Source organism: Mustela erminea, chromosome 10, assembly GCF_009829155.1.
Source record: "Mustela erminea isolate mMusErm1 chromosome 10, mMusErm1.Pri, whole genome shotgun sequence".
NCBI classification, from domain to species: Eukaryota; Metazoa; Chordata; class Mammalia; order Carnivora; family Mustelidae; genus Mustela; species Mustela erminea.
Genome location: NC_045623.1, coordinates 91,672,634 through 91,695,545, shown reverse-complemented (window position 1 = coordinate 91,695,545; position 22,912 = coordinate 91,672,634). Strand labels below are relative to the sequence as shown.

Genomic DNA, 22,912 nt, shown 5'->3' with positions numbered 1-22,912 from the left:
GGAGAGCCCTCGCAGAAAAATTCTGCAGCTGTGGCTGGAGGCTTATTGAGAGGCAACCTGCCGTCCCTGGGGCCCAAGGGGTGCCTTGGGGGCAGGGGCCTGGATCAAAGTTTTAGGTGGAAGAAATGGAAACTTCTGTTAGGTGTTGGGTTTCAGGTAGACCAACCTAACGGAAAGGGGCAAAGTCTTGGGATTAGTGTTGAAGTATTCTCATTAGAGAATAAGGTTTGTTCTTATGAAAATTCCCCTTGTCGGGTCCCACCTGGACAGGTACGATGGGGGCGGGGGCAGGGACCAAGGTGTCAGGGACCAAGGCAGGTGTCAGGGACCAAGGCAGGTCCCCATGCAGTCACACACACAGTGCCTGCCGCCAACCACAAACAACTCGGGAGATGTGAAGCCAGGTGACACCCCCCTCTTTGCACCTTAACTGTCTCATCTGCAAACTGGGGGAGTTGACAGAGCTGCCTGCTTTGTAGTTCAGACCGCTGTTAAACTGTCCCTGTTCCAGTGAACACAGGCCCCAGAGGGGGCCCCGCGGCTGCACTCCCTCCACCCACCTCTGCCCCTGCCTCCCTCCGAGCTGGGGGAGAAACATGGGGTACACTGCTCCTCCGGTCTACTTATGAATAGTCATGGGCCACTTGCGAGGGGCAGTGGCACCCTGAAGACCTGTTTGACGTTCCTCCTGGGTTTCGGCCACACCAGGAGGGGGCCTCGCTTGCCCAGAGCGGTCTCTGTGGGCATTACTGATGAAGCTGGATGCACGGAGGCCAGGGTGCTGGAGGTCTCCTAAGCAGTGGGTTTAGTCGGATTCTTGTTCCCAGATGCTGCCCTGTTCGTCCTTGGCCACAGTGGGAGGTCTCCCTGCCCTTCCCCCCGCCCCCCCCCAGCTCTAAAGTCTGGCACTGGGATCCTTCAACACATCTCAGAGTTATATTATTGTAACAAATCAGTCAAAATTCCATTTTACAGTTAAATAGACAGAGAATGAACAGTGTACCATACAGCAAGTTGTGCATCGAAAACAAACACATTAAGCAAATTATAGTGCAAAGCAGGTTCCACCCTCCCCCCACCCCCTTCCCAGCTCTGGGACGGTTTTACCGAAGATGTGCATGTGGCAGGTGTTAACACCTCGACATGACAGTATGTCACCAAGGGTCTGTACCCGCCACCACCAAGTTTACAGTAATATGGTTATCAAAACTTCTCCATTTCCTTGTGCTTTCTAAATCAGTGTGTTCGCCTGGGACAACTTTAAAGCAGCCTTGTAAATAAGGACCCATTTCTAGCAGCCGGAGCTGTCTGCACCCACTATGGGCCTTAAAACCAGACTCGGCATGGCTGTCATCACTTTTACTTGTGGGAGGGGGCGCGGGCATGTGGGAGGAGGGATGCATTTATTTCCTGTCTCTGCCCCTACCAGGGCTTGGCTCTCAGGAAGGGCTAGTAATCCGGAGTGGGGCTACAAAGTGCTGGGCACTGGGAACCCAAGGGTGCCTCCTACGCAGGCCTGGGGCCAGTCTGCAACCACGGAGAAGAAGCGAGAGGGGGGGGAGTGGGTGAGGGGACCAGGGCAATGGATTTGCAGCTGCTTCCTGAGAAGGGGTGGGGACCCCCCCCCGAGTGTGGGGAGTCAGCAGGACACCCCAGCAGCTATCTTGAGATGGAGACTGTTTTTTTCCAGTGAGGACAGGCCCAGAGAAACTGCAGCGGGCCGGGTGTAAGATCACCAGAAGGACTTCCTAACTCGCCAGAGTGCATAGCCAGGCACATCAGCTGCCCTCTGTTTCAGGTTGGGGGCGGGGGTGTGTGGCGTGGCTGGCAGAGAGCTCTCACAGAGACGACGATGGAGGAGGAAAGGTTGTCATATCCACAGAGGATGTGGCTGAAACAATGACTGAAAACCACACGCTACGTGCTGTCTAGCCCTGACAGGTTTTCTCAACCTTTTCCACTTCTGCCTTTTTTGAACTAAACTCAGACTCGAGTATCTGTGTAGCCTGAAGCCCCGGGCAAGTCCTGCTTTCCTGTCTGCAAACTGAAGGGGCAACACTTTCCTTCCTGAGGCTAGGGGCTGTGCCGAGCTGAGGTGCTGGCCGGCCCTTCTGCCGCCACCCCACTTCTCTACTTCCTCTTGGGTGGGTATCTGAGAGCCGCAGATGTGAGTTCTAGTGTCACCTGGGGTTCCCTTGGGTCCCCACCAACATGGGCCCTTGGGTGGGAGTTGGTGGGATGCCGGAGGGCCTGACAATGCCACTCCCAGAAGGCAGAGAGGATGCTGTTCGCTACTGCAAGGCTTTACCTCTAAGAGACCGGGGGTTTGAAAATATTTGATGTTTCTTATTCTAAAATCAGCTTTAAAAACTGGTTTTTGTCCAAGTCTGCTTTTGGAGCCCAGACCGGTTCAAGATGGAACCCTGTTAGAGGCTAGAAGATCTGACCGGGCCGGCCCACAAGCCTGGGGTTGTGGAGTGTGCACAGCTTGCCTGGACCAAGGTGGGACGGGGAAGCTGAAATCTGACCCTGTGACCTCTCACCAATGCCTTCTGGTAGGACCTTTCTGGGCCCCGTGCTCTTTCCACAAATGGCAATTCTGAGACCAGCCTGGGGGCAAGGGTAGGGGGGATCTTTGGCCCTCCACCAAGAGAACAGAGGGCAAACGCCTTGGGCTGGTAAAGTGCACAGAGGACCTGTCTGCAGGTGTTTTTCCTGGTTTTAGGGACCTGCTGCCATTGGCTAGTCTCCTGGGGGGCCTGGGACCCGCAGATAGCTGAGACAGGATGGGAGCTTTCGGCTGTTAGGAACTCTAGGGAAGCAGAGCTGGCGGGGGTAGGTCTCGGGGCGGTGGGTAGGGGGCGGGGGGGGGGGGGGGAGACTGGCTTGAGGGTGTTCTCATCCCATCTCTGCCAGTGATTTCCAGGGGCCCTTGGATGGACCCTGTCCCCATCCATACAATGAAGGGAAACCCTTTCAGGGGTGGAGAGACCTTCCAGTTCTGATTCAATTTGCATAAATGCTAAGGAAGGGCTGGGCCCACGGGTACAGGGTCTTTGAGGAAGGGGAGCGGGTGGGGAGGTCTTTCCAGGGCCCCGTGGGTCAGAGGCCAAGCCGTGTGGGCAAAAGCCACCTCTCTCTGGAACAGAGATGGTCTCTGCCCCAGGGAACCTGGGCCCTGTGATAGCACCGGGCATGGCTGGGGAGAGCCAGGTCATTCCGGGGGCGCGGCAGGAGGATAACCTTCCCACAGGAACGTGGGATGAGATGATGAGGGTCTGGGCTAGGGGCAGCGTCCTGAGGGAGGTCCCTACCTATCTGTACAATGACGTGGCTGGACTGGATGCTCTCAGAGCCGCCCACCAGCACTAGGCCCCAGGCCTTGTGGCCCCTGCGCCCATGACTGGCCTGGAGCGGTAAGTCCCACTCCTGCCTGGAGCTTCGAGCCGGGCCAGCCACTTGTCCGGAAGTTTCGTGGGATCCCTGCCTCCGCCGGGAGCCATCTGCTTGGACCCCGGGGGGGGTCAGTAGGGCCGCCACACGGCCTCGTCCATGCGGCCCGGCGTGCTCAGGGCGGTAGGGGAGTTGCTGTGGCTGCCGTCCGCCTCCACGCTGTCGCTCTGGCCGCCCAGGCTGGGGTTCATGAGGTTGCCCGCGGCGACAGAGGCGCTGCTGGTGCAGGAGGCCAGCATGCGGGTCGGGGAACGCTCGCCCCCGCTGCTGCTGCTGCCGGCCACCATGGAGAACTGGTAGGAGCCGGAGGACGCGCCGTAGTACAGGTGGTAGGGAGACGGGTTGGCCTGGAAAGGCCCGCTCTGGTTCTGCGGGGCCCCCGGGTAGGGCGGCGGGAGGTAGGTGTGGTGGAAGCGGCCGGTGGTGGGCATGCTGGCCACGCTGAGGCTGCCCGAGGGCGTGGCGCTGTAGGGGAAGGCGGCCGGCATGGCCCCGGGGTAATGCATCCTGGGGTCGGGGAAACGGCTCTCCGTGAAGGTCTGCAACGCTGGGAAGGAGCGGTCAAACTGGCGGGGGTCGGAGAACGGGTTCAAGTCCGAGGTGCCTGGGGGACAGCAAGGGGGACAGTCCGTCATGGCCTGGCAGCACCCCAGGAGGGCCTCTTGACGAAACGACCCGCGGAGGGGCGTCTGGGCGGTCCTGCTGGTGGGGTGCCTGACTCCGTTTCGGCGCAGGTTGTGATCTCAGGGCTGTGAGATTGAGCCCCGCGCGGGGCTCCAAGTTCAAGGGGAATCTGCTTCAGACCCTCCCGCTGCCCCTCTGCGCTGAGCACATGTGCTCTTTCTCTCTCTCACATAAATAAGGAAATCTTAAGTGGGGGAAAAAAAGACTGACCTCGGGGCTCTGTTTCACAGGCCATTTGCAGGACTCCCTGCTTCTAGATTTGCCTGGGCTCTTCCCGCCCTGGGCTGCTGGTGCGTTGGAACCTGCCTGACTCGGAATCCAGCCCCACCTGGGAGGCAGGTGGGAGCGGCTGCCTGGGCTGTAGGTGGCCATGGGGACCTCCCCGGACAGGTGGAGAAGGGGGAGGAATTTTCTTTCTCCTTGTGGAGTCCTCTTTATAGCCCAGCAGCTCAGAAGCATTCTAGAGCATGAAGGTGGGTCCCCCCACCCCCCGGGGCCCCTGGGGGTGTGAAGAGCCGCTTCTGCCTTCCTCCCTCCCCGTTAATAGCTCGTAAGACCGCGGGTAGGAAGAGTCTCCAATGGTGCTCTGAGCTTGGGAGCTGCAGCTTGCTTTTACAGATAAGGCAACTGAGGCCCAGGAATGGTTTTTCCTAATGATGCCCAGGAAGGACTGGAGCTCATCGTGGGGCCTCTGCTTTCCACTCCCTGCTGCTGGGTGCAGGCACCTCCCCTGCCCGGGCGGGGCTCAGGCAGCTTCCCTCGCCCCGGGCCTGGGCCTCCAGGGCTGTCCTGTAGACTGGGGCTGACTGGTGGCCCGACAGGGAAGAGATGCCACCTTCGTTTGCCTCAGCAACAGTGAGATGGCAGCTGGAGGGGCCTGGTGGCCCGGAGCCGGCCTTCACACGGAGGGACCCAGGGTTCAGCCCCAGTCCTGCCCTAGTGTCTGCAGGTATGGCTCTTCTCTGGACTCCCAGACAAGGGTCTCTTTGCCTCTGTCCCCTACTCTTGCAGTTGCAGCCCCCCCCCCCAAAACCTCAGCATTCAAAGGGGCTTTAGGATTGAGTCTAACCCCTTCGGCAGGAAAACTCAGGCCCAGAGAGGGTGAGGCACTTGCCTCAGGGTTACACGGCACACTGGACCTGGCACAAAATCCTAGGGCTCCTGTTTTGAGCCCTGACATGTGCCTGATAGGTAGCTGTCCCGTCTCTGAGGCAGCCCAGCCCAGCACTTGTCTTGGGTCTGATACTTACTGGGCAAGTCACTTAGCTGCTCTGTGCCTCAGTCTTCCCACATGAAAAAAACAGGCAGTGACAGTGCTAGGGATTAAGTGAGTTACTACACGGAAAGTACTTAGACCCGCACACAACAGAGGCCACTGAGGTTGCCCTGTGCACTGGCTGGGACACCTCTTGCTCTGGGCACCCAAGAGAACTGCCCCATGCAGGGCCCTGTGAGGACGCGTCCCTGACCCTCCTGCCTTGTGGCCTGGTCGAGGGGTGACTCTGGGCAGCAGCAGAGAGGTGGAGGAACCCCCAGCAGAGGTCCTAAGGGCAAGTTCGTCTGGTCCCCTTCCCTCGTGCCGCCCCCACCGAGCAGGACACAGAGGGAGACCGTCCCTGTCACGTGGGCGGCTCCCGGTGTGTGCCGCCTGCTCTGACCATGGCTTGGCTGGGGGCAGTGAGCTGCAGGGACCCTCAGGCCTCTAGTTCCCCCAACTCTGCCCAAGGTGCTGTGGGGCCTCAGGTGACACCTGTAACTTCTCAGGGCTTTGGGCTCTTCCTGACTCCACTGGGGGTGTTGCCTTAGCAGTGGGCTCTGGGTCTGGTCCCGACCGTGAATCAGAACAGAGCAATGCTCCCAGGCTACAGGTGGGTGGGTATAGGGTCAAGGGGCCAGATGAGTGGGGCCTTCTGGAACATCTAGTATTCTCTGTAACAGGGCCCCTGGCCAGTCCGTGCTGCCCTGGAGTGCAAGAGATCAGAGAGGTGCTTAACTCCCCACTGTCATCTCAGTATGACAGAGCAGAAGGCCTTGGGGACAGGGGCTGGCTCCCCGAGCAGAGCCAAGCACGAGGCTGATACACCCACTCAGAACGCAGGAAGTGAGTGCCGCTCACGCCTTGGGAGCGCCATTCTCCAAACAAAGGAAACCCAAGCAGGGACCCCAGAACGCAGCAGTAGGTCTGCAGCCCAGGAAACATAGGGCTCAGGAAGCTCAGGGTTGTGCAAGGTGGACCCGGGCCTGGTGTGGCCCCTGGAGTTCCCATGGGCTGTGGGCTCTGAGCTGGGCTCACCCAGACTGCCAATGTCCTCTCCTGCCTGGCTGCCAAGCTGGGGTGGTGGAGGGGGGAGTATCTGCCCTCAGCACCCCTGTGGGTGCGGCCCCCATTCCCCCAGCCCAGTAGCCCCGGGAAACCCGAGCTGGTCGGCTGAGGAGCAGCCAGTCCCAACACTGGAAGGAAATGTTTATTTTCTTCTCCAAATTGCCCCAGCTGCTGCATGGTGGCTGAATGAGGCCTTTGAGCCATGAGAAGCCCCTACCGTGGGCAGCCACAGCTGAGGGGGCTGGGGGCTGGCGTCTGGAGAGGTCGGGGCCTCAGCACTGCTTACTAGTGACCAAAGCCAGGGGGTCAAAGCTATTAAGGGGCGTTGAGACAAGTGACAGTGGGGTGTCACTTGAGGGGGATCCCCAGGATAGAGTCTGAGGGCGAGGGCTCATCCCACCACAGGGGCAACACCAATGAGGGGGCCCCAAACCCAGCCCTGCCAACACCCCTCGTCTCCCCACATTACAGATGGGAACACTGAGGTTCAGCAAGGTGAGGTTACCTGCCTGAGATCACAGCTGGTGCCTGACATAGCTGGGTCCCTAGCCAGGTCTACCTGATGGCAAGTTCACTCCAGAGAGCACAGGCCCGGGGAGGGGGAGAGCTGGCAGGGGCAGAGGGCCACACAGGCTGCCGTGGGTGTGGGTGTGTGTGTAGGGAGGGGCCACAGGATGCCACAGAAGGGGAAGGACTGGCTCAGCCACGCCCCATACAGGCTCAGCCTCCTCTCCCCACAGCCCCAGGTAGGGGCAGGGGTTCTGGCCTGGCCCTTCTGGACAGGGGGTGGGGAGGCTTGCCTCAGGCTCTTGTAGGCACCGATTTCAAAGCCATGTCCATGCAACTGTGGCCAGGGAGAGGTAGGTTTTCCTTCCATGGGAGCTGCTGCCCAGGAAGCCACTGTTCACCCTCACCTTCTAGATTCTGGGGCTCCCTGGCTGGGCTCCGATACGCACTGGGTCCCAGCTCTGCATGTGGCAGGGAAAGGCCTGGAGTATTAGGCTACTGCACCTGGACAAGGGCTGGCCTACGGGACATGGAAGCAAGGATGGCTTTCGGGCAGGGGGCGGGCAGGAACCTGGAGAGGAGATAGCATCTCCCGGTCTCTTGAGGTCCGACCCCCATGCGGCAAGCCCCCCTCATCGGGCTCTAGAGCCACTAACTGTCTCAAACTCACTAGCCCATGGGTCTCTCCTCACCTGAGGGGCTCAGCAGGACCAAGAATAGAAGTTTCCTGTCCCAGCAAAGAAGGGGTTGTACCAAGGCCCGGCCACTGTATCATGCCTGGCACACAAGGGCCGGGGGCAAGGCCTCCCTTAGTGGAGAGCCCCAGTTAAGCCCCAAGCTTGGCCTGGAGTCAGCTCGCACCCCTACCTCGGGCTCTTCCTGTGGGGGCTCCCTCGTCTGCACCCTCAGCAGTGCAGAAAGTTCCTGGAAGGAGGTGCTATGGGGACTTTGGACATGGTCATCGATGGGCTCTGGCCCCCACAAGTGGCTCTTCATCTCTTAGGCCTCAGTTCACTCATCTGTCAGATGGGTCGTAAGCAGGCCCCGCACGACCGGGAAAGAATGGCCACTCACGGGATTGGCTCTGTCCGGCACCGAGGACCAGGGCTCTCTGCCCCAACCCAATCCAAGGGCCCAGAGAACAGTCAATCCTCCTCACCCAGCCGTGTATGGACCTGCCCCGTGCCAGGCACCCGTCCACTCTGCAAGGCCTCAGTGTGTCTGCCACAACCATCCAGGCAATGGGGACACAGACGCTGTCTGGGGACCCAGCTGAGAAGCCTCCCTCGTCTTTCCTGTTTGGAAGAAGTCTCTGGGCCAAGGGGGGACTTTTCCTAGGCGTTGCTGGGTGTCCCCAGCGCTGCGACATCACTATGCCATTTACAAAGTTTATCTGAGTGCAGTCATGGCATCAGAATGTTGCCCCAGCCCCGGGCAGAGGCACCCACCACTGCCCCTCCCTCAGACGGGAGACACGTGGGCTCTTCAGCAGGGACAGGTCTGTCACAGGCTCCTTAGACAAGTCATACCCCAATTTTAACGGGTACACTCGGGGATTAATGCCTACGTCACTCAGGAGACCGTGAGCTCCCGGAGGCAGGGCCTGTGTCTATCCGTGAGGGTCCCTGGGCCTATCCCAGGTCTGGGCAGAGTATCCCTGGAAATCATCTGGAGGAGGCCATGAGCAGGACTGTCCTCCTTCATAAAACAAGGCAGTGCAGTGAATGACCTCCAGAGGAGCCTTTGTTCTGGGGAAGCAGGGCCATGCGCAGGGCCCCCTCCACCATCCCGCCCCCTGCCCCCCGGCTCCCCCAGTGCCGTACCTTGGATGGGGGTCTGGGCCTGGCTGCTATAGTGGCTGGTGGTGCTGATCGAGCCACGGGGACTGGGCGTGCTCGGCGTCACTCGCATGCGCAGCCGTTCCAGGTCCCCGAAGCGGTCAGGGAATGGCTTGGTCTGGTCCTCCAGCTTCTGCCGGTGCCCTGCAGAGCATGGGGAGCCCATCAGTGCTAGTTCCCAAGAGTCTCAGAGAGACACCACTGCCTCACTCTGCTGGGAGGTTCTCCCCGAGGTCCAACCTGAGACATCCGTAGGGCAATCCTCAGGTGACTATCAACCCCTCTGCTGAGGTTCCCCACGGGCTTTCTGGAGAATGGCCATGACATGCTGCCTTGGGGCTGTCGTGATGGTCTGTCTCACCCCTGCCTGCCTGAAGAGGAGTTCATGTTCTTCTATCTGAACCTCTAGAACCCACTGTGCAGAAGGGGAAACCGAGGCAGCAGGCCTGTGTAAGTAGCTCAAGGGGGCTCCTGTGGGACTCGGGCTGTCACCCTCTGCCTCCCAGTGTTCCAGACCCCCCCCCCCCCCGCCACTGCCCATATCTAGAAGAATAACGGGACGTGGCCCTGCAGTGGGACCACCAGGTGCACCAGCCCTAAGCCACCCTGGGACCCCCAGGGCGCGCCTCTCTTGTCCCCGCCTCAGACAGAAGGGAAAAATCCAGGGGGGTGAGAAGAGACATGGGGCACTTCCGGGCAGGGCTGAGCTCCCGCCTCTGACTGGAAGCTGTGGGCAGGGGACCAGTGCCCCTGGCTGGGGGCATCACACCTGGAGAAACTGTGAGCATTTCCCAGGACTTCCCTCCCAGGGACCACTCAGGAAGGGGTCCAGCTTCATCTCCCAGGCCCCGGGGGTGTGGGCCAGGTCGGGTGCTCATGCCCCTGCCTCTGTACAGCTAGCTGAGGCTCCCCTCACGGCTTCCTGAATGACGTCAAGCTTGTGGGGATGCCCCCCGCCCCGCGCACTTTTTCAATTACTCATTTTACATTTCATAAGTGACACACGAACTTCTACAAAAATGAAAGCATTACAGAACTACAGGTCAGGCTATGGCTCCTTTCAGACTATGGCTCCTTTGACACCCCCTAACTTCTGGGGAGGCCCCCCCATATGATCGGTTTGGTGGTCTTTCTTTCTAGTCTTGGAAAGATGTGTTAAAACACAGAGCAAGTTTCTCACAGACCCTCTTGAACGGTCTCAGCCTGGTTTGCTCACAACAGAGCTCCTGCTCTACCTCGGAAGCCCTCCCCGGCGCAGAGGGAAGGCTCAGCGAGGAGGAGGACCCAACACTCAACACTCAACACTCGCCAGCAGATGTCCCTTGTCCTGCCGGTCCTGGCCCTGGAGGCTGCAGCTCGCTCAGCCCGTCATGCCCTAGGATGGGTGATTACGTGGTTTGCCCATTTCCTCCGTTATTCACCTGCGGCCCTCCCAGGAACTGTACGCGTCCGGGCCCTCTTCACACCTCTTTGTGTCTCCCGTGCAGACACTAGAATGGGCTGATCATCCAAACACCAGCCGTTAGCCCCAGACCGGGATCCCAACCCTGGCCCGGAGGCAGGAGGCCAGGCAGGCAGGGCGGCCAGGTTCTCCTTTCACAAAGAGAACTGCAGCTCAGAGAGGTGAAGAGGCTTGCCTTCAGTCACACAGCGAGGAAGGGTGAAGGAGGTCCTGTATCTGGGGTCCCTCGGAGAAGAAACATGGGGAGGGGCTAAGGGAGAGGGAAGGCTTGCCTGAGTCCTCGCGTCTGCGGTGACATGCCAAGTTTTCTAGACTAACAAGGAGGGAAGAGGAGAGAAGTTGATGGGAAGGAAAACAGAAGCCCTCACTGTCCGTCCTGAGGCCTGGAAACATGCTGGGGGCCTGGAAAAGCAAGAAATGACTAATGACCGCCCTTGGGAACGAGGAAACCGAGCTGAAGGCCTCAGAATGGGTTTGATTCCTGATTTTCAAAATGGAGATGTGATGGATTCTGGCACCAGAGACGCCCATGCTCCCTGCCCATCCCTACCTCAGACGGGCATCTGAGGGCTCTCAGAGACAAGCATGTAGTCCTGGGAGGGCTCAGCAAGTCATCAGGAAGCAGGGAACCCACTTTCTCCTCGGAGGATGCCCCAGACCTGGAGCCCAAGGGACACTGTCAACTGGGATGAGACAGCTTGGCTTCTAGCCAGGCTCCCTGGGCTGCTCCCAGGACCATTGCAAAGGGGCCAAATGGAGGCTGGGGGTGACTTTAGCTGGAGCTGGAGCTGGGGCTGTAGGCTCTGATGCTTGTGGGGACCCAGCAAGTCACATAAGTGAGGCACATGGGACGGGTGGGGAGTTGGGGTGGACTGGAGAGGGTGTGCCTTGTGGAAGGGCCAAGTGCCACTCGGGCCAGTAGGGGTGGGGCCAGTGTGGCCAGAACTTCCAGTTTACCAGAAGAAACCTGCTTTGATGTGAAATGTTTATATGCTGGCAATTAATTCTAATACTGAGAAGAAAAAAAAAAAAAACCAAACCCCCGAACCAACTTGTAGGATGTGTCCCGCTTACGGGCTGCCAGTTTGCAACCTCAAAGTTCGAGATTTCATTTTCTGGTGGGTTGGGTAAGCTTAGCCACTGAGGACTGCTTAACAGATACCCCTCAGGGGGTGGTCACTAGGGGAGTGTCATGGGGCCTGGGAAGATGTGTTGTTGACACGGCTGCGCCGGCCACCGAAAATGGCAGGGCCATGTGGACAAGCTAGAGGACAAATGAATTCGGGACAATCTCAACAGGCAGGAAATCGGCCGGATAGACGTGGGGACTGCAGACTGACCTGAGTGCAGCTCGGGTGCAAAGATTCTGGGTGTCTTAGTCAACCACAAGCTTGCCGTGAGCCAATGGGGCCCCACGAAAACTGGTGCAAAACCTCAGGCCTTGTCATTATCGTCACTGTGGGACAAAGTCGTGTCTCTGAGTCACACTGTGTACCAAGTGTTTACAGTTACTCCTGCGGCCGGAGGAGGGAGGGCAAGGCTCATGGCCCACGCAGGTTCGAGGACAGGCCTGCCGCCTGTGCGGCCTGGCGGCCTCACTCGAGTCCCACTCCCTCCCCGCTGCAACCCGAAGCTGTAGTGTCCCCTCTATGGCAGAACAAGGTCTATGCGCGCGCTCCCTCCACGTGGGTCACTTCTACCCCAGCACATGCCATGGGAGGCAGGGCCACATCAGCGACGGGGAGTTGGGGACACACAGCCAGGCTGGCAGAGCCAACCCCGATGCGCGGGCCCCTGAGGCTGAGTCCGGGGAGTGTTCTTTCTCCTGATGGTCTCCTCTTAGCTCCCACTGTCCAGGGGGGGCTGCGGAGGCCTCTGGATGTGACCTAGGCGAAGCGGTTGGTCTGGGACAGAAATCAGGTCGTCTGGCCGGAGCCTTCGCCAAGGACACGCTTCCCGGAGCGGGGCCATCCTCACAGGACGCTGGGACTTGCTTCCTCGCCACCGTGGAACTCTGTGGCCACTGGCAGGGAGGGGCGGCGGGAAGCTGACGTGGCTCCACGTGGCCAGGGCGCCAGAGAGTCTCGGAGCCACGGGGCCCGGCCGCCACATTTGGAGCAGAGCGGAACTTCCCGTGCCCGAGGGAAGATGGCCCTACAGAACAGACCTCTTTGATTCGGCCGCCCACCGGGGGAGCTGGGGGGGGAGCTCTGGCCTCGCTCCCTCAGTCACCTGGGGCCCAGCCCTGTCACGCCATGCCTCAGTTTCCCCCCGCACAGCTGGCTCACGGAGGCCCCTCCAGCTTTGCAAGTCTCTGGCTGGAGATCAGGAAGCTCAGCCACCAGTCCTGCAAGGGCCTCCAGGAGGGAAGAAGGCTCAGCCTTCTCTCCACCCTCTTCTTGGGCTGCCATGCCTGGCACTTCTCAAGCGTCTCCTGCCTCTCACACGTCAGAGCCACAGCGCAGGCGCAGCCCCTGCTGGAACGCTTCCCTGCCCTTCTGGGCTCACCCCGAGAGCCCCTCCCCTGCAGGCAGACCCCCTGCCCCTGCCCCGAGCCCTTGCAGCACCTCTGAAGGCTCTGAGCAGCAGCTAGCATGACCGGAAATTAAAGCAGCAGCCAGAGCTCGCAGAATGCTTCCTCCGCTCCAGCATCTAAGTCACCGACGGCCCTGCCTGGTTCCACCTTGCATGGTCCCTGCTGTCCCTGTCCTGCAGGTGAGGAAACGGAGGCTGGCTGAGGGTCAGGGACGTGCTGAGGTCACGCAGATGGCTTGAGACCATCTCTTCTTCCTGGAGGCCATCCTGCTAGAAAGGGGCCCCGGTTCTGATCATCAGGGGCACCAGACAGTGGGTTCTAAGGCCTAGCCTGGCCCAGGGCCCAGCCTGGCTCTCTGCAGGGTGGGTCTGAAGAGAAGAAGGGAGGGTCTCAGTGGACTCCAGCAGAAGCCCCGTCCTACTCTGAGACTCAGGACCAAGAGTCCTGCTCTCTAACCACAATTTGCTCTGACTGACCTCCTCCTCTGGGCCGCAGCTGCCACACCTGTACTGTGGTTTCATACCGTCCAGCCCCCAATGTGTGGGTGAGCTGCAGGACAGACCCCCAGGGTTTAAAAGTAAAGCACTTTGCAGGGAGGATGGGGGACCACCTAAGTAAGACCCCACCGTGGCCCACCACACCAAGCCTAGTGCTGGCCTCCTGCACCTACAACATGGCTTCCCTTAGAGCTGTGACCCCCCATTTGTGGAAGGGTGGGTTCCAGTGGCCCAGGCCTGTACGAGTCAGCTCTCACCCACTGGTGATCAGGGGGGAGATCACTTGCCCTTGGAGCTTCAGCGGTCTCCTCTGTAAAATAGGAGATCTCATTCTAACTCCCCAGGGTGTGGACGTGCTGCAGGAATTAAACAGGCAGTCTGGCCTTGGCCCTGGAGGAAGGCATTCTGGGCTCCACAGTTCTTCCACACCCCTCCTGGGGTGCCCAGCCTCACACATGTATGAGGAGGGTCAGAAAGAGGGGAGCTGACACTGGGGCCCAGCCAGACTGGGTGATTCACCCAGGGTCACACAGCGTTGGAGGCAGACGACAAGGGCTAAGTTCTGGGTTGCGGGCTCCCTAACCACCAGTTCCGGGACATCCTTCTTCACCACCAGCTGGGCCAACATGGGGTCCCCGCGCCTCCCAGGAACCCGGTGCTTCTAGGGGAACCATCGGGGCCATGGCCCTGCCTTCACGCTGGCCCACCGCCAGCCCCTGTGATGAGAGTGGCAACCACTTGCACAGGCATCTACCATCTACCATGGGCCACTGTGCTAGGTGGGCCGTGCCTGTCTTCAAGGGTCACAACCCTCTGAGAGGCTGCGACCATTGCCCCATTTTAAGGATGGAAAGTGGAGACACGAGGTCAAGGTCACACCTGTAACTGTCAGCATGTTGCATGAAGCTTGGCTTCCCAAGACTTCCAGGAGAGGAGTGCTATGTTGACGGGCGGTGAGGCTCCACTAGCAGGAGGCCAGCTCAGCATTCTGCCTCCACTGGGTGGGAAAGGGACAGGAGGCAAAGGGGGCAGGCAACAGGGAGAACCAGAGTTGGGCAGGGCTCAGGAACAGGATGGGCTGCCGGGAACAATGTGGGCCCCAGTGACGGGGCCTTCACCCATCTGAAGACACTCGGCTGCCTCCTCGGCTGCCTGGCCCAGCTCTGGTGCGGTCACAGCCCAGACACAGCAGCCACTGTCCGCTCAGCCGCGGGGTGGGGCACCCGGGCCCAAGGCCCGCTCTGTGGCCTGTCAGGAGATTTACACCCGACTCTTAACAACCGCGCGCGGAATCGCGGGCGGGTGCTGGGCCCCGGGTGGTCTGCCTTGAATCGGCCCCCTGTGAGCAGATGAAAGCTGGTCGGTGGCTGGGCAGGGAAATGGGCTGGCGGGGGGCCAGCGGGCAGGGCGGCAAGCGGCTCCCTCCCAGGGCTGCAACTGGGGCTTCCAGCAGGCCTGGGGTTGATTAGGGGAAGCCGGGAGGTCTGAGGTTAACCCCTTCCCTCCTGCTGGGTGCACTCCCCTGGGGATCTAGGGGATCCTGGGAGCTGGGGCCACAAACTGTTGCTTCTCTACGACTCGGGTGTCCCTCTGCCTCCCCATACCTGGTGCTAAGAACAAAACTGTGGCAACTTCAGGACACTCAAAGGCCCAGAGACAGGCTTGGTTAGGGTCACTTCCCCTGCCCATGCTGTCTGGGGCCCTCAGCAACCACTGGCTCTGGGCTTGCTTCCTTCAGACCTCTCTGGTCCAACGTCACCTCCGCTCCCTGCCCACGCCCCATCCCTGCGCTCTCCACCGCTCCCCCCAGCTCTGTTTTTCTTCCCAAGATCTCTCACTACCTGAAATTAAGTCAGTTAATCATTTATTTATTTCATTTATTCAACAAAGAGTTACCGAGTACCTCCTAAGTGCTCACGTCTGTATTTTGGGGTCTAGGTCAGTACCTGGCAAAGCAGAGGAAAGAAACTCTGCCCCGTGGAGCATATACACTGGTCAGGGGAGATAAGAAAGAAACAGAATGAGTGAACTCTATAGCATCTTGGAAGGTAATCGGGGCTCTAAGTTAAATCGAGGCTGGTAAGTATGGGCAGGGGTGTGTATGATTTGAAACGACATGTCAGGGGAGGGCTCACTGAGAAGTTAGAGTAAAACCTTCATTCAGGGTGGGAAAGAGCAAGCCATGCGTCCAGGCGTCTGGGGAGGAGTGCTCCAGGGAGACAGAAGAGCAGTGCAAAGGCCCTGAGGCAGGGATGTGGCTGCCCAGTTGGAAGACCAGCCAGGAGGCTGGGGTGGCCAGAGTGGGGTAAGCAAGGAGGAGGATGGCAGGGAGGAAGGCAGGGGGTAATGGACACAGAACAGGTGGGGCCCTGTGGGCCACGGTGACTAGAGTACTGTTCACCATCTTTCCCTACCTCCAGTGTCTAAGACCCAAGAGGGACGGAGCCTGTCTACTGGGTTCACTGTGGCATCCCCAGCTTCTAGAATAGTGCCAGACACATGAAAGGTGCCCAGGAAAATATTTGTTGAAATCATTCCATTTACATTTTTGGGAAGAAAGGGCCCACAGGCAAGGTGCCTAAACCACCCGCCTCTGCCTCAGGCAGGATTAAGAACTTGGGTCCTACCCTTTCAGGTACCAGCACCTGCTAAGCCTGGAAGATGGGGGAGCGATTCTTAAACCACGGTCCTTGCCAGAAGTGCCAGGCCCTGAGCTGCCTCCTGTCTGAATCCTGGATCCTGCTCAGCCACCTGCTTTTTTAACCAGCCCCTGGTGACTGTGAGGGACACCAGCACTGAGAACCTCAGAAACCAAGGCCACACAGGCAGAAAGCCACCAAGCCAGCCTTCAAACCCAGCCAGCCACCTGGCTGCAGGTCGGGCATGCTCTGCAGGGCACCAGAGGGGAACGACCCAGCCACAGAACCCACAGCTGGGCCTCAGGGATAGGTAGACTCCCACTCCTTGGCTCCCAGGACCAGCCCCTACTCTCACCCCACAGAAGGCTCAGCCCTCACATGGGGTTGGGAGTCACCAAGCGGGAGAAAAGCCCAGAAAGGAAATCCTGTGATCATCCATGAGGGTTTGGGTACTTCCTGCGCGGCTGGGCAGCTGCAAGCTCCTTTCATGCCCAGGACAGACATTAATAGCTACTATCATCCCCATTTCACAGATGAGCACAGGGAGGTGGGAAGGCCCTTCCAAGGAGCCCTCACTTCCCTGAGTCCTAGACTGGAGCCCCTGGGGGGGGGCATTGAAGCTCACACTTGAGCAAGGGGCTCTGTATCCTGCCCTATCCCCTCCTGGGGTGACTGAGGACCTGTTAGCAGGGACTTTGCACCAGGCCTGATGCATGGGGAACGTCTAGCAACCAGCAGTGTTGAGCTGGTCTCTTACCTCGTATAGGTGGGGAAAGAGAGGCCCAGAAAGGAAGAGGATTTGTCCAAGGTCACACACTAAAGTCCAGGTCAGGGTTAGAAGCCAGGGTGCTGGTGAGACCTGACCTGCAGGCCTGGGTGGGCAGTGAGGGGCAGGAGAAACGCAGGGCCTCGGGACGGGCGGCCTGGAGAACTGCTCCCCACCACCCCACCCAATGGCGGCTCTTTTCTAGAAATCAGCTTCTGCTAAGATTTTGTTTGAACAAGTCTCTTTAAACACATGGGTCTGACCCAAGTCCAGGCCAACGGGCGCCAACCACCTCAGCACACAGAGCCAGCCTAGCCTCCGACTCCAGGCTATCTCCTGGCCCAGCTTCCTTTCCTTCCTCTTGCTGCCTCATCTCCCTCTGGCCTCTGCTGCTTTGTCTTGTGTCACCCCTTCCTTCCTCAGCTCACTGCCCAGAAGGGCTGTCTCAGGTCTGGGGGACCCGGGGAGAGAAGAGCAGGCAGAGGATTCGAACTAGGGGCTCTCAAAGGCAGACCTGAGTCTCTCTCCTCATCCAGGGGCCTCCAGGGGGAGGGTGGGCAGCTCTGGGCCGAGCAGGGCTGGACGTGGAGGCCCTGAGGGGTTTCAGGCATTGCTGGGCCCCAAGGGAACGTTCCTAGCAAGCTCCAGGATCCCCAGCTCGCAGGCCTCCATGGACCGGCTGCTTTGTGGAGTGGCTGCTAAGGGCGGCATCAACACACGGAGCCCAACCGTGGCTCCCATCTGCCCTGATTCTGCCCCTGGAGACAGACTGGCATGTCACCTCCATTACCCCTCTAAGGCCATGGCTTAGGTTTCTCAGCAGCCACGCTGCTGCTGACCCAGAGAGGGTCACCGTCCCCGAATGGTGGTGGTGGTGGTGGTGGGAACGCATGGCAGCGGTCAGGTACTGGGGATAACAGGACACCGTAGATCCAGTGACTCACCCGGATCCTCCCTCTGCCACAGCCAGATGCTAGCCACATGCTGTCACTGATCTCTAGGCCTGCAGCGTGGGGGGCATCACCCCACTTCTGGGAGGAGGGGTGGAGGCCCAGAGATGCCAGTAACTTGCCTGGGGTCCTTCAGCCAGGCCGGCTGACTCAGAACTTGTTCTCTGCACCATGGAGGCCTGTAACTCACAAGGGCTTCCCAACCATCACCACCTGAGACTCTTGGGACTCTTGGGATCACCCACCCAGTTCACAGATAACAAAACTGAGGCCAAAAAGAACACATGGGTTGTCCAAGGCCATGGAGCCCAAGGCCAGGGGCATGGATCCACCCAAGGCCAATCCTAACAGGAATATGGCCGGAGCAGATGTCAGCCTGCGAGCCTCATGGCCAGATGCAGGAGCTCAGGAGGTTGGAAGGTGTGCCCTGAGAGCCTACAGGGAGTCATCCCGGGCCACTAGGCCGAGCATTATGCCCTTCCTAGGTGGCCAGTCCCTGGAATGGAACCAGGAATTGGATAGATGGGGAGCCAAGCCAGCCCGATTCCCAAGAAGGAAGGGGCCAGCCCACCGGGCAGGCCTGGGTGGCCCAAACTGATGACACCCTGGCATAGCCACACCCCTGTTCAGAGCTTCCTGGGCTCAGGTCCCCATTATGTCTTCCTGCCCCAAGTCCACCCAGCTTAGAATGGAAATCCAAGACTGTCTCTGGGAAGACAGGGCACCTCTCAGCAGACCATGGGAGGCCCTGGCAGGTTCTCAACATCCCCTGGCCTAGATTCTCTCCTCACTCGAACTAGGGTGACTGTTTGACTCTGCTCTCACAAGGATCCCACGAGATAATGAATGCGAGAGGGTTTTCTGAACTGCAAAGGGCCACTATCACAAAGAGAAAGTCAGGGCCACTTTCCATACCCCACACTGAGCACGCTGCAAATCTGGGGGCGGTCCAGGCAAACATGCTGGTCGGAAAGCAGCCAGTCCAGAGAGGGCCAGCTGGTTCTCAGTTTCATTCATTCATTCATTCATTCATTCATGGAATGCAAGCCTCTGGCCCACTCTGCGGCAACCGCCCCACTCTCCAATTTCTCTGATGTAAATCTGCAAACTCCAGGTCCTTCAGCAGGCAGAAGCAATGAAACACAACTCTGATGCTAAAACACACACATCAGGACTCCCTGCACATAGTAGGTGCTCAATAAATATTTGCAGAATCAATTTGCATTCCTGAGTATGGGTTTTGGGGTCAGAGTGCCTGGGCTCTGTGTGACTTAAGTCACGTAACAGATCCAGAGAAAGTTTCCAAGGAGGGGATCCGGCCTCGCAGCCAGACCAGCTCCTGTTTTTGATGGCTCCCTCCCTCAGCCGCTGGCAGAGGAAGCTGGAGTGGAGCAGCGCAAACCTGGCCTGGCCCCCCTCACAAATACCCTATCTGAAGCCTGTTCCTTCCCTGAACCCTTTCCTCAACAGACGCAAACTGCAAGTCCATACTCCTCTAACTGTCCATCTGCGCACCCTTCCACGGGCAGGCGTTCCTCAGGGAAGGGCGCCAGGCTAATTCTGCCTTTTGCCCTCCCAGCACCCTTGCTGGCCTCCAGGAGTCCAGAGCTAAGCACAGAGGGTCAGGTGTTGCTGGTGTGTTTTGGGATGTGGAGCCCAGGACTGCAATCCCACGCGCGAATTCTCCAGGCATCCAGTGCCATCTGTCTGACCTTGGCTGCTGCTCTCCCCGACCCCCACTCCCACCCACACGGGGCTCTTCTCCCCCACCCAGGGGGCTTAGTGACTTTGGCACTTACGTCTGGGTTCTCGGGGTCCATCCACGGTCACCTTGATGGCTCGGTGGTAGGTGGCCACTTGGGTGGGGTTGGTGAACACGGTGATGGTCAGTGTGAAACTCTTCCCTGGGGGGAGTGGAGAATAAACGCAGAAGGTTGGCACCTGGAGCGATGAACAATACTCTGTTCTCCCTTCCAGAAGGGGCAGATCTCTCTCCTTTGAACCTGGCAGCAGATGGGGCTCTAGGTGAAGGTCTAGCTGTTGGCCTTGGCATTCAAGGCCTTGGAGGTCTGGCATCATCCTCCCTGCTTCCCTGCCTTTGTGCCATTCCTTCTACCCAGAGACCTTCATGATTTTGGAGTGGGGAGCGTTGAAGTATATTTATAAAAATATGCATAAAAATACAGATTTGGGGGGGCACCTGGGTGGCTCAGTCTGTTAAAAATCTGCCTTTGGCTCAGATCATGATCCTGGGGTCCTGGGTTAGGCTCCCTGCTCAGCGGGGAGTCTGCTTCTCCCTCTCCCTCCGTCTGTCCCCCAACTCCTGCTCATGCTTTCTTGCTTTCCAACAAATAAATAAAATCTTTTAAAAAAATACTATTTTCTTTTCCTGAAAGTAATTATGACTTTATAAAAAACTGGAGGGGAGCACAGAAAAATTACCTACAGTTCCACTAACCCAGAGATAAACACTGTTAGCATTTGGGTGTTTTTGGCTCTAGTCCCTTTTGGGTGGGTATGTATGTTTACAGAGTGGCAAGGACTCCAAAATACGTATATTTATACCCTGGTTGTGTTTTTCTTCATTTAACCTCACATCGTAAGCACTTTCTGGTGTCATTAAAAACCCTTCATAAACTTCATTTTAATGCTGCAAAATACTTCAACCCACAGAAGCCTCGTCTTTTCTTTATCTGCCTCCTTCCTCCCTGGGGCACGGGCCCTGCAGCCTCCTCCTGGCTGACTCCTGGTTGGGGGGTTGGGGGCTGGGAGAGCGCTGACTGGGGAGCTGCCGGCATTTCATTTGTAGACGCAACTGTTATTTCCAGAGCTCTGTTCTATTTTTAGATAGACATTTGGCTCCAAAGTCTCCATTCAAAATTCCTGAGAGGAAAAACTTTTAAAATAATAATTTTCTTTTTTTTTTTACTATTTAAAATAAAACGAAAATGACCTTTTGTTTACAAAAATCTTTGCCTCCATCTCTGCTTATTTCCTCAGAATAGATTCCAAGAAGTGGTGAGTGATTTCGTTGCATCAGAGGGCTGGGATGCATTCAGGGGCATTGATCGCTCCAGTGAGCGGACAGAGCCTCGGAGAGAGTCACCGTGACTGTGACTGCAGCGAGCCACCCCCGCCCCCCAGCCCAGCACAGCAGCACAGCCGCCTATCACACTCCTGACTTCAGTCTGCCTCTCTGCCGTGCCTAGGAAGATTGAAACTTTTTATCTGCTTATGGTCTGTCCCAAACCCAACACAAATGATCACTTCAGGTTCCTTCATGCTTTCCTCAGTCGTGTTTTATTTATTTATTTATTTTTTTCCTCATTCGCGTTTTAGTTCCGTTTGGAAATCAGCTGTGCAACCAGCTTCTCAGCTTCACATTCTGCCTTCTGACACCGAGCTGTATGGCATTTTCAGCTCTTGCCCCTGTTGGTGATTTCTCCTAGTGTTTCATGTTTGGGCAGCGCTCCCCACCTGAACTGTAACAAGCCGATAAAGGTTTACCTTCGATAAACAGCGTTCTCGCTACCTTCCACCTTTAATTCCTTGATTCTTCTGGGGGTTTAACTGGTGGGTTTGGTAGAAGGTAAAGATAAGGGCAACCCAATTCTCCCAGCAGCTTCACTGAAGGAGGAGTCGTCCCTCTCTCCGGCCCTCTTCTCTATCAGCATCAAGTCCCCCCCACCGTATGAGATCGGGGAGGCTGGGGTGAGGGCTTCGCCCATCTCCTCTAAGCTTGGCCTCCTCCTTCTCTGCCTCCGAGCATCCCTATCTCTGGACCTCAGTTATCAATCAGGGACTCCCTAAGGGCAGGGGCCTGCGGCCCAGTGCACCTGTGCCCACCCAGGGCGGGCAACTAAGGGAGGCTACCCGCAAAGGGACAGCACAGGAATCCAGTCCCTGCACTCTGGCAACTCTCCAAGGCGGGCAGGCAGTCTTGCTACCCCCCTTTTACCAGCGGGAGATGAAAACTCAGGGCAGGGAAGGATAGCTTGTGGTTCTCCTTGCCAGGCTGGATACGGTGATCATGTGAAAACTCGAGCCCCAGAAACAGGAAAATCCAGAACGAAAGTAAACCAGCCAGGCTTCCAGGACCGCACCACGGAACCCCAGGGTTTCTTCTGAGACACCGAAGAACTGGTGTATAAATGGGGTGGTTTAAATTGAGGCGTGACTCAAACTGGGCCAAAGTGGGGCCTTTCTGGAAGAATCTTCCTGAGCCAGCCCACTGAAGGCAGGGATGGAAATGTACAGCCCCTGCCCCTGGAGTCCTGGATCAGAGGAGATCGAATCCCTCACTCGCAGACTACAGGGGGCACTTCCCATGGTTTCTGGAAACCAAAGTGTATAAGGTCTAGGGAAATTCGAGGCAGGGCCCACCTCCCCTTCCTGGGATCTGCCTTCCCCTCTCTTTGGTCATTTTTCTCCTGGACTTTTTCCTCCCCTGCCAGACTCCCTATCACTGTGTAGACACTGCAGGGTGCCAAGTCAGATGGGCCCCAATTACTTAAGTGCTCCTGTGTCTCCCTCATTTCCCTCGGGTCTCTACTGAAAAGTCACCTCCTCGGTGAAGCCCTCTCTGGCCACTTTATCTAAAGCAGGCATTTTAAACTTGGCATCTGGGGCTCCTTCTTAGGATTAAGTGGGCCCTGTGAACAGGGACAGGAAAAAAAAAAAGACGGCTATGTTGTCTCTAACCTCTGGCTGCAATTTAGTATCTCCTTCAAGTATGGCCATGGGCAACAAACCACAGAGGTATTACAGAAGTCCCTGTGACCTTGTCACCAACAGACGTCACAGATATTTACATATCACATTACAGACATTGCAAATTTCTCTAAATATCTTTTATGCTCGTCACAACTTCAAAATCATGGTCGTCATCAGACCCATTGCCACATCTTATTATTTAAAACACTAATAAAAGAGCACATTTATCCCAATTTTTTTAGACATTTTGCTAACTGTGTTTTATTATAATTGGTTTCCATTGTAATCCTTTGTATTTCATTTATTCTTTAAAACACATTATTCCGAAACTGTCAAGTTGACCCATGGGGTAAAAAAAAAAAAGGTTAAGAAGCTCAGTGTGAAACATCAGGGACCCTCCTGCTCTCTCCCTACTTGCTCCAACTTCCCCCATCATGCTAATTATTTTTGGCAATTCCTTTACTTATTTTCTGTCTCCCTCTACTAGATGGTAAACTCCCTGGGCACCAGAACTTCTGTCTTGTTCACTGCTGTGTCCTAACCC

The 22,912-nt window shown here is 57.6% G+C and overlaps 1 protein-coding gene across 4 annotated transcripts in view; it reads right to left on the bottom strand.

Moving 5' to 3' along the window:
- Window positions 1-914: 914 nt before the first annotated feature.
- The window catches only part of RUNX3 (RUNX family transcription factor 3), a 59,932-nt gene continuing 37,934 nt past the window's right edge, over window positions 915-22,912 (bottom strand). For 3 of the 4 annotated variants that reach the window (XM_032361788.1, XM_032361787.1, XM_032361785.1), the window contains 3 exons: window positions 19,455-19,559; window positions 8,791-8,949; window positions 915-4,057 (listed from right to left, as the gene is read on the bottom strand). In XM_032361788.1, coding sequence (XP_032217679.1) covers window positions 3,525-4,057; window positions 8,791-8,949; window positions 19,455-19,559 — 797 coding nt within the window. In that variant the 3' untranslated portion in view covers window positions 915-3,524. The remainder of the gene's footprint in view (window positions 4,058-8,790; window positions 8,950-19,454; window positions 19,560-22,912) is intronic. The other variant, XM_032361786.1, reaches the window with a different exon arrangement.